We start from the raw sequence: 16,624 nt of genomic DNA on the forward strand, positions 1-16,624 counted from the left end.
TTGAGTATTTTCCATATCAAAAATGGCAATACAATCTGGAATATTTTTTATTTTTATATTACATCTGTCAGGACTCTACATTCTACCTTTTAAAAACACTGTTATGAGGGTGAGTCTTCAGTCTATGATAAAACAAGAGTGTTTAGAAACAGATTTCCATCTAAGTGGAGCCATTTCTACAGGACAATATTTCTACAGGACATTTAGAGCATGGCAAGGAACCAGGCATGCAAATGCTACAATAAAATGTTGCAGTTCTTTATCCTTGTCATGTCAGATTCCAGCTAAAATATACAAGCTAATTTTCCTCTAACATTTCTAGAGGCATCATTTATTTTGGATCCAGGTAATACAAACCAGTTTCTTCGAAGAAACTTTATTGCTTCAACGAAGCAGGACACATTCAAGCCTCAAGGGTAGTCATTGGAAACATGACTTTCTCCTCAGCTTCTCTTCTTACTACGTACTTTGCCCAGTTAAATTTGAGTAAGCTAGAAGGCTGCTAAAAGTACTAAAGACACTCTTCGTGAAGCACCAATGTGTAGAAATCTACAGCACAAGTTTTCAAATTATAGCCAGAAAATGTTAATGTTCCATGGACTGTTTTTCTATTGTTTCCTGTTTTTCGATTGTTCCGTATTCCAACATCCAGACTGATTACCAGTTTACTAACCAGCATTCCCCATCAATGCTGAAAACATTTTGCAAGTTGATAATATCAGAAAGGGAAAAAACACCACACTGTGGCCTCTTAGGCAAGATTTCAGAGATATCCTCCTGATCTCTATGCCAGCGAAGGCACACAAATTTTAAACTTAGGTGTCAAGAAAAAAGCATAAACCAAGAAATCAATAAATCCTCATACTAAGAATACGATTCTTCAGACCTTTTCCTCTGAAATTTTGTTTTCCTCTATTGAGTTATGTCTGGCTATAATTATCTTTTTCGAGTCTGATTTGTAGTTTTTTACTAACGTTCCAAATAATTTTTTTCTTAAAACAGAGCAATTACAATGTTCTTAAAGCATTCTGATAACTAGAAAACAGGTACTTACAAGTATTTAATGACATGAATGTCACAATAGCAAAATAAATGATGTGTTCAGTTTGGCTAACTGGGGCAGGGAGGTAAGGGAGCCAAACCCGCCCTTTTAAAGAACAGTAAAGGTAAGAAAACGAATGGCATAACCAGTTTTAACTTCAGTGTAACATTTAGAAAACAAAAGTAAACAAAAATTAATCTTATGAAATGCCACCTTCTGTGCTGGTTTTGGCTGTGGTAGAGTTAATTTTCTTCACAGAGGCTGGTATGTGGCTGTGTTTTGGATTTGTGCTGAACACAGGGTTAATAAAGCAGAGATGTTTTTGTTATTGCTGAGCAGAGCTTACACAGAGCCAAGGCCTTTTCTGCTTTTTGTACTGCCATGCTGGCAAGGGAGGTTGGAGGAGACACAGCCAGGACAGGTGACCCAAAATGACCAAAGGGATATTCCAGACCATATAACATCCTGCTCAATATATAAAATGGGGGGAAGAAGGAGGAAGGGAGGGCACATGTGCAGTGATGCCGTTTGTCTCCCAAGTAACTGTTATGTGTGATGGGCCTCTGCTCTCCTGGAGATGGCTGAACACCTGCCTGCCCGTGGGAAGCAGTGAATGAATTCTTTATTTTGCTTTGGTTGTGTGTGTGGCTTTTGCTTTCCCTGTTAAACTGTCTTTACCTCAATCCACAAGTTTTCAAGCTTTTACCATTCTGATTCTCTTCCCAGTCCTGCTGGTGGTGGAGTGAGCGAGTGGCTGTGTGGGGCTTCATTGCTGGCTGGCATGAAAGCACATCACCTGCCCAGCCATCAGTTTCTCTCTTCAGCATCAATCTCTCATGTTGTCAGACAGAAAAAGTTTAAATGGCACCCAGGATTATGGTAAGCAGAAGGCTTCTGCTGTCATCATTCCCGACTCTAGCAAGCCTTCAGCCTATCTAGAAGTTTGACTAGCTGTTATAGGAACCTGCTGGTTAGTGCTACCTGTGCAAGTGGCTCCTCGGGCCACTCCAATAGAGTAGTCCAAGACTATTTCCTGCCTGCCACAGAAAAAAGCACATTACTCAAAAATTAAAACTTCGGTAGGGAACGAAAATTCAAATACTTGCAGCTCCAGCAACTCAGTTTCTCTTTTTTTCCCTCACCAGGAAGCCAATAAAATAACAAATGACAAGTTCTTTTGCATACTTTAATGTACAGGTACCAAACATTTTAAGAGCCTGTAACCTACGAAAAGTAAGTGTGAGATTCTTACCAAAGCATCTGCTACTGCCTCTTCCACGTCAGAACCTGTGTTCAGAACTCGCATAGCACTAACTGATGACGACAATCTACTCGACTGACTAATTCCAAAGCCAGTACCTGTTACAACAACACAAAGAAATATAAAAAATTCAGTCAGAATAGCATCTTGGGACATTAATATCATACTCAAAAAAAACCCAAGCAGAAGAAAAACATTTGCTTAATATTTTCAGTAAATCATGTAGTGGCTAAAGCACTGGTTATTTTCATTCTGAAGTCTTAGTGGTAGAGTGAAAAGTAAGAGATTAAGCAGAAAAACCAGTCATCCACAAATATTCTATTCCAATATTACATCGGAAAAAAACCCTACAAAACAATGGTTTTAACTGGAAGAACCTTTGCTTTTTAATTTTTTTTAATCAATGTCTTCTTCATTTTGGGTTTTTGTTTTCATTTAAAAAGAAAGCAAATACAATAGAAGGGCTATTGAGACTGCTGATTAGAAAACTACATGCATAAAGAATGCTCTACAAATACTAAAAAAAATATGGAAAACTAAAAAAAGTTCTTCTGCAAGTAAAAATAAAATGATTATTATTAAAGAAAAAAAGGGTTAACATTGGAACGTGAGGGTGGAGACGAAATCTAGCAACATAAACACATCTATCTGGGTTATTAAAACCACAAAACTCAAATTAATATAAATAATGCCTTCTAAAACTGAACTATGAGAATAACCAAGTGGGTGGGGAAAAAATAATCCAGGATGACTGCACAGATGACAGCAAAGTGTACTCATCCTTCACCTGTGGCCCCATAAGCATCAGGAGCGTAGAGGGCACCAGTAGATCTGGAGTGATGTCTGGAAGCTGCAATAACAGGATTATATAAAGCCTATCTATGACCATGGAATCAAAGTGCTGCAATAGTTGCTCAGATGAACAAGAGAATATTTAAAAGATTCAGCTTAAGCACCAGAAACTGAGTATTACACAGCAGCAAAAAATCTTCAGAGAAGTTCTTTGATTATACATAACATGATTATATAGGTTTATGTACACTGGACATTTCATGCATAATTTTTTGTTTAATTTAAAAGATTAAGAGCAGGGTAAAAGCAAGTATGCTTAAATTCAAAGAAGAAAAGGTGCACAGACACACATGCAGACACCCACACTCAAACAGAACTTTTCAGGTATTTTTGATGATTATCAGTGCATACTGACACTGATACTGGTTTTCCACTGTAGAGTCAACTCAATCCCAAGTGCTCAAGTCAGAGCAAGACCTCATGTATCAAACATTATCTGCAAAAAGTGACTACCGCACAACCCACTGTGTCAGCAGCTGACAATCCGTACACAACTGAGTTCTTGCCTATGTGGAGATAACTCAAGGTGGTTAAAACTCACCACTATGTAAAAGAAAGTTAAAATTGTCCAATTATGATTATAAGTTAAAAATAAGTCAACACAATTAATAATCCCCATGCTTATTGTTTTATTTAAATAAAATGTCAAATTTAAGCACTTGTGTTAGTTACTATAGCTCATTAAGATTTTTTAAAGTTACTGAAACTGGAAACCAGAGATCTTCAAGGGTTTTTGAATAAAACTGAGTACCCCTCTCCTTATGGCATCTGTATAAAACTGTTTTTTTAGTGATTCTAAAGAAGTTGACTCACCATTGCTAGTATTTTCTTCCTTAAACTGCGCAATTTTTAAATTAAATGTTTTTAAACAATTAATCTTCTTTCTTCAGTTCACTTAATTTGGAATTTTTAATGCCACATGACACGATAATTTTAACTTGAATTCAAATGTCCACCCACAGTGGCACAAACCCCAGATATAATCCTATGATTTAATAAATAACTGTAAATGCAAATATTTTAAACCTTTTGGATACATAAAGTAGCATAAGTACAAATCAGGAATCAAATTAATCGTCCTTTACTCTGATTAACAAAGAACATTTAAGAGTCTGACTCGAATCAAGCAACCCTGACATGGAACAAATGACATCTGGGGAAGTACACCTCTTTTAACCTAAATGTACTCCAAAATGAGCCTAACTCCTGTAAAGATCCCAAGAAACAACACTGTGTCCTTCCACATAAAGTTCTCTACTCCTTACATAAAGTACAGTGATGTATTTTATTATTAACCAATCCTGCATAAAGATGTTTACCTACAGCATTTTATTTTCCAAGTAATGCTTTGTGGAATATTTAGTTCTTTAGAAACTATGTCTCAGCATGGAAAAGGAGACAGGACAGAGGATATCAAAACATAGGCATCACGGCTAACAGCTCTTTAAATACAAACATAAACGGGATAAACCTTTCTATTACTTTCCATCAATGAGCCCTGAAAATTAAAGGTACAGTTGAAAATTCGAACTTCAGGCATGCAAATTGAAATGATCCTGTCCCCACATAAGTTTGAACTATATTGGGTGAAACATACCTCATTCCAAAGCACATTTTCAAGAATATTCTTTGTAACACTCAAATTGCAGAAACTGCGCAAGAATTTACTTTTGCTGTTCCATTTTTTTTAAAAGATGAATTAAGATTTTTAAATGGACTCACAATAAGATAATTTCTTAGCTAAAATACAGAAATGACACTAGTCTGATATTTAGTATTAACTGTATGTAATGAAAATAGACACTTCTATATAAATTACAAATCACTTCTCAGTGGCTCTTATCTCCCAGCTTATAACGCTGTAATGAGATGTGAGATTACATAAACACTTCATATCAATGTATACAGCAAAGCAATTATGTGGCATTTGGGTCATTTTATGCTCTGAAGGGGGATAAAATGCATTTTATTTATTTGCATTTGTAAGCAAAAATTTCTGTGCTGAGAATGAGGCAATATAAATTACATTTCCCCCTGCAATCCTGTGTCAAACTGTCTCTAGCTACACAGAACTGAATTTGCCTTATTTCATCTTTCACTTGCACCCTTGAAAAACATTAAATTTAGCATTTTTGATAGACATTAACAGCATCCCATAAGATAAAACTGGTCCAACAAAACACTGAATGACATTTGAAATTATTCAAATAAGAAGTCACACTAGGAAGAATCCTCATTTCTTCCAAGTATAACTGTTTGGGGTTTTTTTTAAAACAATGCTAGATTCCTATAAATGTTACTTTGCATTCTCTGTGCTATCAGACAATTCCACCTATTTTATTTGTATAGGTACTTGTTTTGACGTCTGTATTATAAAACTGAACTACGTTAATAAAAATAAAACCTCAAGTGGCATCTATCCCAGCCACACACTTCATGGTATTGGCGTAATACAGATTTCCTAAGATAGCAAGCATTTGACCAATTATAAAATGTAAATCTGATCTTGCATGTAAGCAATTGAAATCAAGGTGTAAGGCAGCTAAAGAAGCACAAAAACATCTGCAAAATACCTTTGTTTCAAAAATAACAGAAGGTATAGTATACTACAACATAGTCTTCCAGCTGTGTTTTAGTAAAAGATGCAAGCTTACTAATGGATTCTGCATAACGTCTACTTTTAGTATAATTTCCCAATTAAACAGCATCTGGGCAAACTAGCATTAGTTATTGAAACAGCTTTCATTCAATTAATCTGTACTCTCCCAATAAAACCATGGCTGACAGGAAGCATACTGTCCTAACAGACCACAACAGACATCCATTGCTAATTAGGAGCACAGTTGGGCACCTCAAATTAAGATACAAACCAAGGATTTACTATTTTCAGACTGTGTTTAACAGCTAGTATTATCAAGTCCTTAACTGTAAGCTACACTTGACCAAACAAAATAAGAAAGAAATATACTGAAGACTATTTCAGACAAAAGTAACACCAAAAAAGATCAGTTTCACATACAATTGTACAGGAGATAGTTTGGTATTACCAAACAATCAAAAAAACCCCAATCCATAAGCCCCATACGTAAAAATACTTGAATCAAAACTTATGGCCAACTTCATAGTAACCTTGACAAAGTTACATGGGAGATGAGAAACTTCCCTAATCCTTAACCAACATGTTAAAGTAATTATAAGCTAATATTCTTAAGTCTCGGTGACATGACAGAAACAACGTGACAATCTCCTAAAATCTTTTAAGTGTCAGACCAATTAGCTGAAATACTAAGCGAAAACAAAACTTTTGCTTATAGCAGCTGTAGAAACTGAATGTAACTAAGCACGTGTGAACATTAAATGTTTTTAATTCCTCTTCTTTATATAACAACAGCTGCTACTTCAATTATCACTTGTTCTATACAGACTAAACGGAAACTTCAGAACTGTACTTTGTTGACCTACTTGTAAAGGACTTTGCTACTTGCCCTGTTCATTTTTAGAAAATGGAATGCAGCCTCAGAATACAGTTCTGTCTCAGTAGATCAGTCCCTTATCTGCACCACTATATTTACTTGCACGGTAACAAGTTAAAATTTTACTATTTTTTCACATAATACAGTCATGACAATATAGCTAAGGAGACATAATGAAGTGTATTTCTTGTACACTAAAACGATTCACTGACTAGGGAGTAATTTTGAATAATAGTTGATCCCAGCTGCTGAAGCAGGCCAAGGCAGAGGATGATAGCCACATCATGTTCTTTGCTCTGGCAGCTCAGTGAGAAATGGATTACCTAACTGCACCCAAGCAATAAGTGTTCTAATAAAAAGAGAAACATCGTTTCAAAACAGCTTTTCAAAAGCAAAAGTGCCTTTTCAGAAAAGGCATCTAGATGCTGCCTATCACATACCTTTCTAAACTTGGTACTTAAGACTAACACTAGTAAAGCTTTATTTTTCAAGTGTGCAACTCATTCACACATTGGTCAATTCTCCATTGAAGTAAGTGGGGAAGAGAGCCAAAGGAAGGGAAAACACGGTGGCCAGCTACAAGCTAAATGAAGGAGGCATGGATTCGTTAGGAGCACATAACGAAGGGCAAGGACAGCCATGCACAACGAGGGGCTCCGAGTACTTACCAAGGGGTGGGAAAGAGCGGACAGGGCTTGTGTCCCTGCTACTTTCACGGCTGGCCTCCCGACTGCACCCCTGACTCACACTAGGCCGAGGAATGCGGCTGCCTCGCGCTAGTATGATTCAGGGTACAGACAAACAGAAGCACAGAAGGGAGAAGACATAAGAAAAGTTGCAGTTTTAATGCAGTTCTGTTTCGCAGTAAGATCACAGATGAATTTCTAAGAAATGACATTGACGATTGTGGCGTTTTATAAGTCATAACCTTTCCTACAGACTTTCCTGATTGTGCTGGATTACTCTAAGTGTAGCCACTTCAATGAAATTATTTCTTTGCACAGCATAAAATGGGAATTTACCAACTCTTTACACAATGGTTGAAAGACCTTTTGGAAAGGATGGAGAGAAAACAAACAACATTTGAGTACTGATTCAGAATTTGGGCTCAAGAACAAGTTAATCAACAGTAATGCGAACAAAGAAACTCAAAGCTTTCTAAAAGGAGGAAAATAAAAAATTAATGCACTAACATAAAAATCAAAAGTACAAAATAAAGAACAGCAGCAATACCATTAAAAACAACTGATATTTTTCAATAATATTGTTTGCAATAAAGTGTAATCAGATTATACTGTGAGATTTAAGACATATAACATTCCTTTTAGTATCACAGCAGTATACACATGCACGCACACATATGTAAAAGACACACACAGTAATGAAGAAAATATTTTCAAAATGGTATCACACTTTAATTCAATGGATGTGGGTATTTTGGGGGTGGTGAAAAAAGTGAAAGAAGGAGAAAAGGGAGGTGAGGTAAGGAACTACTGCATTCTGACAGCAAAAAATTAAAGTTTCAGCTTCAATTTAAAACTGTCTTGTATATCAAAGATTAGCCTCAGAGAACGGCCACATTTTAGATTATCAGTATATATCAGTAAATATTCTATTTTTTTCATCCACCTATAACTATACAAGCTGTAGATATCCCTCCCAGCACTTAGCTATAAAGAAACCAAGAGTTATTTGGTGATTCTTACCTACTGACAACCTAGAAGGACTAGCTTCCCTACTGCATCCCTGACTTCGTGGGATTTTGCTTCGCTTTTGTGCAGCTGCAGGATTCACCAACACTCTCTGAACTCCTGTGTTCATAGTGGAAAGTGTGGTTGTTGTCAAAACTCTTCCAGGAGACCCAGATCTACTGCCAGCTGAAGATAAAATGAATAAATATAAGTAACAGCATAAAAGATAAACAATCATGGTTAAAAAGAAAATAATGCTTAAAGTTAGTAGGAAAGTGGTGGTACATTGAAATGATCAGGAAAAATTTACGAGGTAAAAATATGAAATAGAATGCCTTGGTCCAAGTTCTTCCAGTGCTACATACAAGGTTGTTAAAATTATCAATGCAAGGAAGCACTTGATGTGGTATTTAGCACTAGATAAGCTCAAGAAACCATAAATAATATTTCTGGACTTCATCAAGAGTTCCACTGTCCCTAACACAAACACTGCTGTGTTCCTATCTTTTTAAGTTATGTGGTCTCACTAATCACATTTTCTACTTAAAAAAAGAAAAAATTAACCTGTTAGAAAGCTAAAGGGAGCGATTTTAAACTAAGCTATTTCATCGCTATCCCAGTTCTTCCAGTGTAACCAATGTTATAACAAAACAACATTATTTTCCTAACATTTAAACTCTTCTCCCTTGCTTTTAATAGCATGGGGTCTTCAAGCACTATTCACTGAAGTTAAATAAAACGTCACTGAAGGCGATTCGAACACTTACATTCATTTCTGTGGCGGTTACCTCACAAATTAGAGAAAATCTTCAATTAGTTTTAAACAAGCTAAAAAATTGGTCAAGACATATTTAAGTGTTTTATACTTTCGTTAATCAAAACTGTACATTACAAAGTGCTATAAATGTCCATGATACTGTCCATGGCTACCAGAAACTGGGGTCACTGATCCCTAATTTTGATATTTCAGTTACAGAACATTAAAGTTCTAAGTCATAACAAAGAATTCATTCTTCTCTAGCTATAACTGATTCATGCCACCAGCTGATACAAATATATAATTTCCAGCTGTAGAATTCAAGAAATCTGACCAAATAAAAGGCAAAACAGAATTTCAACCAAAGACTAATTACATACTGATTTGAACCCTTCGTTAATCTTTAAAAAATAATCAGGTAACTGTATGACCACAGCGATGCTATCAGATTAACAGAGTTAACATGCAACATCTCGAGTGAGTTTCATGGGTTACTTCTTATGAGGCATATTTAAAAAAAGATACAAGTTGACTAAAGCTTGACTATATGGGAAAAGAAACAAACCCCAAACAAAATAAAATATATGCCGGGTGGAAGGGAGAAATCTAAAACAATGTACCATGCATATACTTTCAGATTCATTGTTTGAATTCAAACTTCAAATGATTATTTACTAAAATCCCTTTTCCAAACTATGGACCTATTCAGCAGAAATGATAAATAAAATATTACACAGCCTGGAAAAAACAAGCACAACTTCTACAGCAACAAAAGAATAAGCAAAGCTATAAAATTGCTGCAAAAAATTAAGGGTTTGGAAGTTTCTTAATATCAGGGTACTTCAACTTACACCTGATATTACTATGCCTTCTTCCTGTTTTCTATCTCTAAAACAATAAAAACATTGTAAAAGTTTTCAGTGTGCCAGAGAGTTGTAGGAAATTTTCTTCAATAGGTCAGAAACCTGAAAAACTTAAACTCTTCTCAGAATATACAGAAGAAATGCAACCTCTCATTCTAATACTTTATCTTTCTACAGCCAGACCTGCAAAGTGTACCACTGTGTAGCATAAATAAACCAAATGAAGCTTAATATCCTGAAAACATTATGCTAGTAACAGCACTGGTATACTCTTGTCAGCAATACTACCATAGTACATCTAAGCCAACTGAATGATGAAAGAAAGATTACTAAGGCAGTATACCAAAATGACAAACCCCTCCCACCTCTACTGTTTTCTACATAAGGATTACATCCAATTAGTCATGTGCAGCACAAGGAAAAAAGCGAGCCAGAATTTCTGCTGAATAGGGTCCTTAAATGAGATATGTCAAACAGGTGATCAAACAATGATGTATACACAAATTCTGTAGACTCTTACCACCAATGGGGTTAGCAGACTGTGATCCTGAACAAGTGTAAAGGCAGGATTAGGGTAGGGATTTATAATCCATGAAGAGGGAGGGAGCAGAGCAGATTAAAAAATGGATGGCAAATGGAAATAAGAAAGCTTTAGTCATTTCACACAGGAAAAAAAGCTGCAAGGGGGTTATGCTAAAGCAGTGCTTTTAAGTAGCTTCCACAATTGAAGAATTAAACTTAGATGCTATGTACAAAGCAGATGAAGCAAAGCTGCACAAGCAAATTACAATTCTTCAGCTTTCTAATCAACAACTCGGTAACACTGAAGAATTAATTTCAATTAAACATGAAACTGTAGCCTGCATATTACTTTAAAAGAATATTACATTGCCAAAAAGGCTCCAAAAGTTCAACAGCTGAACAGAATTTACACACAAGATCAAAACTTTTTTTTTTTTTTGAGACACAACAGTAAAGGAACTGAGCTGCAAGTGCAGTGGATGATCAAAAAAAAAAAACAAACTCACAATGGCACAACTGAAAAGACTTGCATAGAATTTTAGGGTTTCCTCTTTAAAATTCATCTGGAGTATAAAAGTAAGAATTTGTTTCCGTTCAGAAATTCTCTGAATGAAGACTGTAATGCAATTTTAGAATACCGTATTGAATTACCTGGCAACCAAACAGGAAAGGAGAGGAAAAAAATGTAACCATTTTTTTCCATAGATAAGAATAAAATAATGAGACATTTACATTAGATAATTTAAAAATAGAAGAGGAAGAGTAAAGGGCTTTTGAAAGCCTATAAAGGTATTTTTTAAAAATCATTCAAATTTGCAAGTCTTTCATAAAATGATCTTTGAACAAAAGATAGCTGTAACCCAAAAATTAACAAAAGCATCTGTGCTACAGTGATTTTTAAAAAATAAAAGCTTAAATCTAATATGAAGCTATTCTCTCATTACATAAGCTGGGGAACTAAAACAATCCCCTGTATGGAAACATCAAGCATCACTCTTCACACAATGCTGTGAAAATTTTCAGTCACATAAAGAAGCATCACCCAAATAGCTGGCATACAGTGCCTGAGAATTCTCCTTCGCCTGTCCATTTGTATTTGCCCTGTTTATCTTCCTTAAAACATCTCAGAATTCTTGTTCTCCCCCACTGACAGGTTATAGTGAGCTATTTGAGGCAATCGGTTCTGAACAGAAGTAGTAATAAAAGGCTGTAAAGATGCATTCATGCATTTAATTTTCATACATCATCACACGTAGTCAGACCTACTTATCTCAATATCAATTTAACTTAACTCTTTAGATATTAATACTGCGCAAAAATGAATTCTCTTGGAAAAAACCTCTGTCATTATTAGTAAAAAAGCTGAATAGGCTTCAATTTGTTTCTCTGAATATACAGTTTAGTTAATATTATATGACAATGATCATCACTAAGTCTTATCCTGCTACCTAAATTTAACCCCTCCCCCAGACATTTATCAAACATGTTCACTTTTTAAGAATATACCAAAGCTATTCAAATTAAGAAGGTATTTTCAAAAAGTGTTAATTCACAACTTTCCTAGCACTAATGAAAAAAAAAGTGTTACAGACACTGTTTATAGCTTTTTATAGTGGGGGAAAAAGTGATTTGACAGAACTGCTACCTTCCCTCCCTTTTAAATTATTAATTCACTTATTCTTTGCTTATCATATAGTGTAGGCATCTTAACACTGAATATGTAAAACAAGTTTTGCACAACTTTTGTTACAGCATATAACTAGACTTATTTTCAAGCTCTCATCTCACATGCACTTGTGGGATTAGAGCACTGTCAAAGCTCTTAAGGGAACTCCTCTTATTGGATTTTATTATGTTATAATTATCTGTTCACAGTGTTTTAAAGCTTTATTTCACAAAACCTGCAAGCCCTGAATCAGGTTTGATCCAACTGTACTTGTTGGAAAATAAAGTAATGCAAAACTAAATGGGCAAGTACTCTAACAGGAAAAAAACCCCCCCAAAATCCCAAATTCTTCTATCTGCATTTTAACTTCTAAAGTCATTCTATTTATGATGAATGTAGTCATTGCTACGAAGACAAATGTTTCTGCCATTAAACACATTATTAAGGTGTTTTATTAAAACAAAGTGGATATGGTTAGTGATAGCAAAATAATTGTATTGGAAATTTCCAACCTGGTACAATTTACTGGGTTTAGAACTTGACAAATTACAGGACTGGGTAGTTTATTTTAATTTTATTGTTAATTTGTCTTTCTTTTATTAATTTCATAGCATTTCACTTAATTATACAAAGGTAGGAATCTGAAAATGCTACAGAGCTTAGTCAGAAAATGTCTGTTGGAGACATCAGATCTGTGGACAAATTGCTGTAGGTCAGCCAGTGCCAAAGAATGTGAGGTAATCAGGTCTTTTTAATTACTGACAGAGCGCTTGGCTCGATGTGAAATGTCGCATCTGCTTTGGTTACTAAACACACATAGAAAATTACTGTGGATTAGCTGACACACATTAAATCAGTTGTTTTAACCCTTTGACTCAACAGAAGCGAAGTAACTGATTGTAAAGTGAAGGTTTAGTATTCTGAAGTAAAGGTAATAGCTGTGGTAAAAAAAAAAATGCTAGGGCAAGTGCCTAGCTTCAAGTGAAAATGGTATTTCTGGAAAAAATGTAGACTTATTTAAAAATGAAAAATTAGGTTTTGCAGGTAACGTTGAGGATACCATTCAGCCTATATATTCTGCTACATTACTTGTCCATGTGTCATATCTAAGTTTACTGGTCTTTTGTGTTGGGGAGGTCAGAAGAGGGGGGAAAAGAATGTTGAGAAGTTATAATTGAAGACAGAATTTAAGGGTAGATTTCACTTCCTGTTACATTATCTAATTTAATTGGCAAACTAAGACCCAACCTAGTATTATGTCCAGAGAAAAACAACATGAATTAGGAAAGCATGCAAATACCACTGACCCAAAACACTGAAAAAAATACCTTCATTTTGGTCTGGCGATGATGAACCTAAGGCACAGAACAACAACTCAGTATGTAGCTTTTCTTTTTAAAATTAACTTTGACTGTGGCCATTGGTCAATGAATATGTGCTTAAGTATTTGGCCTCTTTATCAGGTATAGCTGACAAATAGAAAATACATACGCTGAGATTGTGACACCACTTTGGTTCTACTCCGTCCTCTGGAATCTGTTTTAGAATTTCCAATACCAACAGAAGGGGTTGAAAGCTTTGTTCGTACACGACCTATAAAGGAAAAATGGCATTAAATCAGTTTTTCACAGTCATGTAGGAAGCAAAGCAACAGCAGCATGTACTAATATTTTATTAAGTTTCTTCAGATAAAATAAGCGCAATGTAACTCAATTGGTGAAAATTCACTTGGGATAATTAGTAGAAATCTGAACACCTTGACGGATTTAATAGTTAATACTTCTCCTCTCATGCTACATGTTTCAGTAAACATTATCCCTTTACCACTCTGATCTAGCTAGCTAGTTCTTTCTTCCTACATAAATAGGTTGATTACATTAAAAAAAAGAGAAGTTTATTAAATACTATAGGCAATGCAAACGCTAATGTGGCTCTATCAGGTACAGTCTTCTCATGATTACTTGTGGTTGTAATTCTACTTTTGCTGTCGTAAAACTACAGAAATTATGCTGACCCTTTTCAAATTGAATTCTGAGTTTTCTTCCTAACTTCACTCCTCTTTTTAGAATCTGAATATTAGTTTTTCTATTACTGAAGATTCTACTGTTTTCCTGGCTGTGGTCATATAGAGTCCTAAAGGATTTATCAAACCTTTTACAGCATTTTGCAAAGTCTAAGTACACTTCAGTACTTCTCAGCAACAATATGATATAAAGAAATACTACTGTCCTAAGCAGATAAAAGAACCAAGGAAGACACAGGTTAAACTGAGTATCTAGAAATAAAACAATAGATTCACTTCTCTCTCAAATGCCAAACCCTCTTGGGTTTGGGTTAAACCTTTCTGCATTGTTAGTCATGTTCCTCAAATTATTCAGCATATACAATGGAATTACAAAAGAAGGAAGACCCCAGTTGGATGAATTATAGGTAACTGAAAGATCATTCACAGAAGAAAACAGTGGAGTTGTGTACCACATTTCCTAAGCCAACCTCTCAAACAACAGAAAAATGAAATCAAAACCAAACCCATGCTAACCGTAATTCTCCTAAGTTGCAAGAACAAAATCCCAAAAGTCTGTACAGGGTGGATCTAGCTCAACAAGTAGTCCACTTTTAAACCCAGCATAATTAAAATATTTTCTAGACCTGCAGAGTTAATATTGGACAGAAAAATTAAGTACACAGTCTATTATTTATTTCTAGCCTCTTTAGGCTTGCCACAGCAGAATTTGGAGACCAACCAAGTTAATATTATTCATCCAAGTAGAAGGAATAGCCATAGATGAGAGTCTATAAGAAGAGAATCAGGATAAAGGAGGTTATTCACTAAGCTATTAGAAAACAATACGCCAGCAATAATGGTTAAATTGACTAGTCCAAACTCTACTAGTTATCCCCGTGCAATGGCAATGTTTTCCCACTGAGTGCTGTGAGGCTGCAAGGCATGTAACTGCATTGAGAACTTGGCCCAAAAACGTAGGAATACAGAGTGCCACTATTTCAATAGTATATTAAATTATCACTTGGAACCTGGTTCAATTTTATCAATGTAAAATAAACCAGTTTGTGTTTGTGAGGCAAATGAACTGTTAACTCATTTGGAGTCTCTACATTCCATTCACTAATGACAGCTTTAAATGTTAATAGCATACTGAAAATTAGCTCCCAAGCCTCGAAGAGATGAAGAATAGTAGCACCTGCTTCCCAGAGCATGAACACATTTGATGAAATAGTCTGAGACGAGATTTGCTTTAAAAAAACAAATGCAAAATTATAAAGCCCCTACATTTTGACACCAGAAATGTTAAGCAATGAGACTTAGACTGCAGATGAAAATTACTTGAGAAATAAAATAAAAGCAAAAGAATTTTAAAAATACTACATGACAACCAAGTATTAGATGCATAAGCTGTCTGTTATGAACCTCCACAAAGCCCCAGAAAGACCATATTCTACTTTCAAAGCTTAATTTGTATCAATGAAAATATGAAGCTGAAAATATTAGCTAGTCTAACAAAATATTTTCTTACCATCTTCAGAAGCTGTTCCTAAACAGGAAAAATAATAAAATACATGATATTCCAAACAATACTGTGCCTCTCAAATTCCTTTTTGAGATTAATCTTAGGAATCTTGACAAATTTTAATCAAGTCAAGATAATTAAAGCTTTTGTGTTGCAACTCCATAATTGAACGGAAGCAAAATTATCAAGAAATATCCATACTACACTGTCAGGGATTTACAAGAACACTATGCACAGTACTGCCTTCCAAACTTGTTACAAAACCACACACAGAAACAATCAATAGAACAAAAATTACATTTATGAGGTAAGTCAAAAAAATGACAAAACAGATCAAAGCAGACAATAAAAATACAGAGTGCAAACTCTTCTGAAAATATAAAACATACTATTATACATAGCCTCAGAGAAAAACACAGTGTTTCCCACACTGGACAGTGATAATTTGATAGGAACTGCCAGCCAGGAGGATTTTTCTGAATCAAGCCCATGATTATTTGGAAGATCTACATGCACAAAATCAAGTTTTGCTCAGAGAATTGAAAGGAATATAAGCTTGCTGAAACCAGAAAACACTTGAACAAGTATGCCAAGCTTAACAAGGCTTGATTTTGACAAAAGGAGGGTCAGACAGGTCTTTTTCCTGACATCAGTACCTAGGAATTGATGGCAAGCTGCCTAATTGGCAGGCCTTCCCTTCTCTAAGTTACTTTGAAACAAATCTCATTATGGAATAAAATAGACATAAAAATATTAAATGCCCTGCAAAAAATCAAAGAGTACTTCAGTTTTTGTTTTCACACTCTGCTATTTCTGCCTTGCAAGAAAATACAATGATGAAAACAGCTGTTAGTGTCTTTGACTAGCCTAAACTTAACTTTCTCAGCAAATCTGGCTATGGTTTTCTCAAGTTACAGTATCTTCAAGGCAGTGTTTTTTAAAAAATCCCTCTAAAAAAATCAGTTCAGTG

At 35.1% G+C, this 16,624-nt stretch overlaps 1 protein-coding gene across 50 annotated transcripts in view; it reads right to left on the minus strand.

Annotated features, from left to right (window-relative positions):
• Nucleotides 1-16,624, minus strand: part of CLASP2 (cytoplasmic linker associated protein 2) — a 152,730-nt gene that overhangs the window by 34,358 nt on the left and 101,748 nt on the right. For 11 of the 50 annotated variants that reach the window (XR_010433805.1, XM_064669032.1, XM_064669052.1 and 8 more), the window contains 8 exons: nt 15,661-15,678; nt 13,619-13,720; nt 13,456-13,482; nt 10,460-10,486; nt 8,335-8,505; nt 7,297-7,404; nt 3,091-3,153; nt 2,295-2,401 (listed from right to left, as the gene is read on the minus strand). Coding sequence is in view for 49 of the 50 variants with exons in the window: in XM_064669032.1 (XP_064525102.1) it covers nt 2,295-2,401; nt 3,091-3,153; nt 7,297-7,404; nt 8,335-8,505; nt 10,460-10,486; nt 13,456-13,482; nt 13,619-13,720; nt 15,661-15,678 (623 nt within the window). In the remaining variant the exon portion in view is untranslated. The remainder of the gene's footprint in view (nt 1-2,294; nt 2,402-3,090; nt 3,154-7,296; nt 7,405-8,334; nt 8,506-10,459; nt 10,487-13,455; nt 13,483-13,618; nt 13,721-15,660; nt 15,679-16,624) is intronic. The other 39 variants (XM_064669210.1, XM_064669176.1, XM_064669122.1 and 36 more) reach the window with 12 other exon arrangements.

The sequence above is a fragment of the Pseudopipra pipra genome, chromosome 1 (genome assembly GCF_036250125.1).
Source record: "Pseudopipra pipra isolate bDixPip1 chromosome 1, bDixPip1.hap1, whole genome shotgun sequence".
NCBI lineage: Eukaryota > Metazoa > Chordata > Aves > Passeriformes > Pipridae > Pseudopipra > Pseudopipra pipra.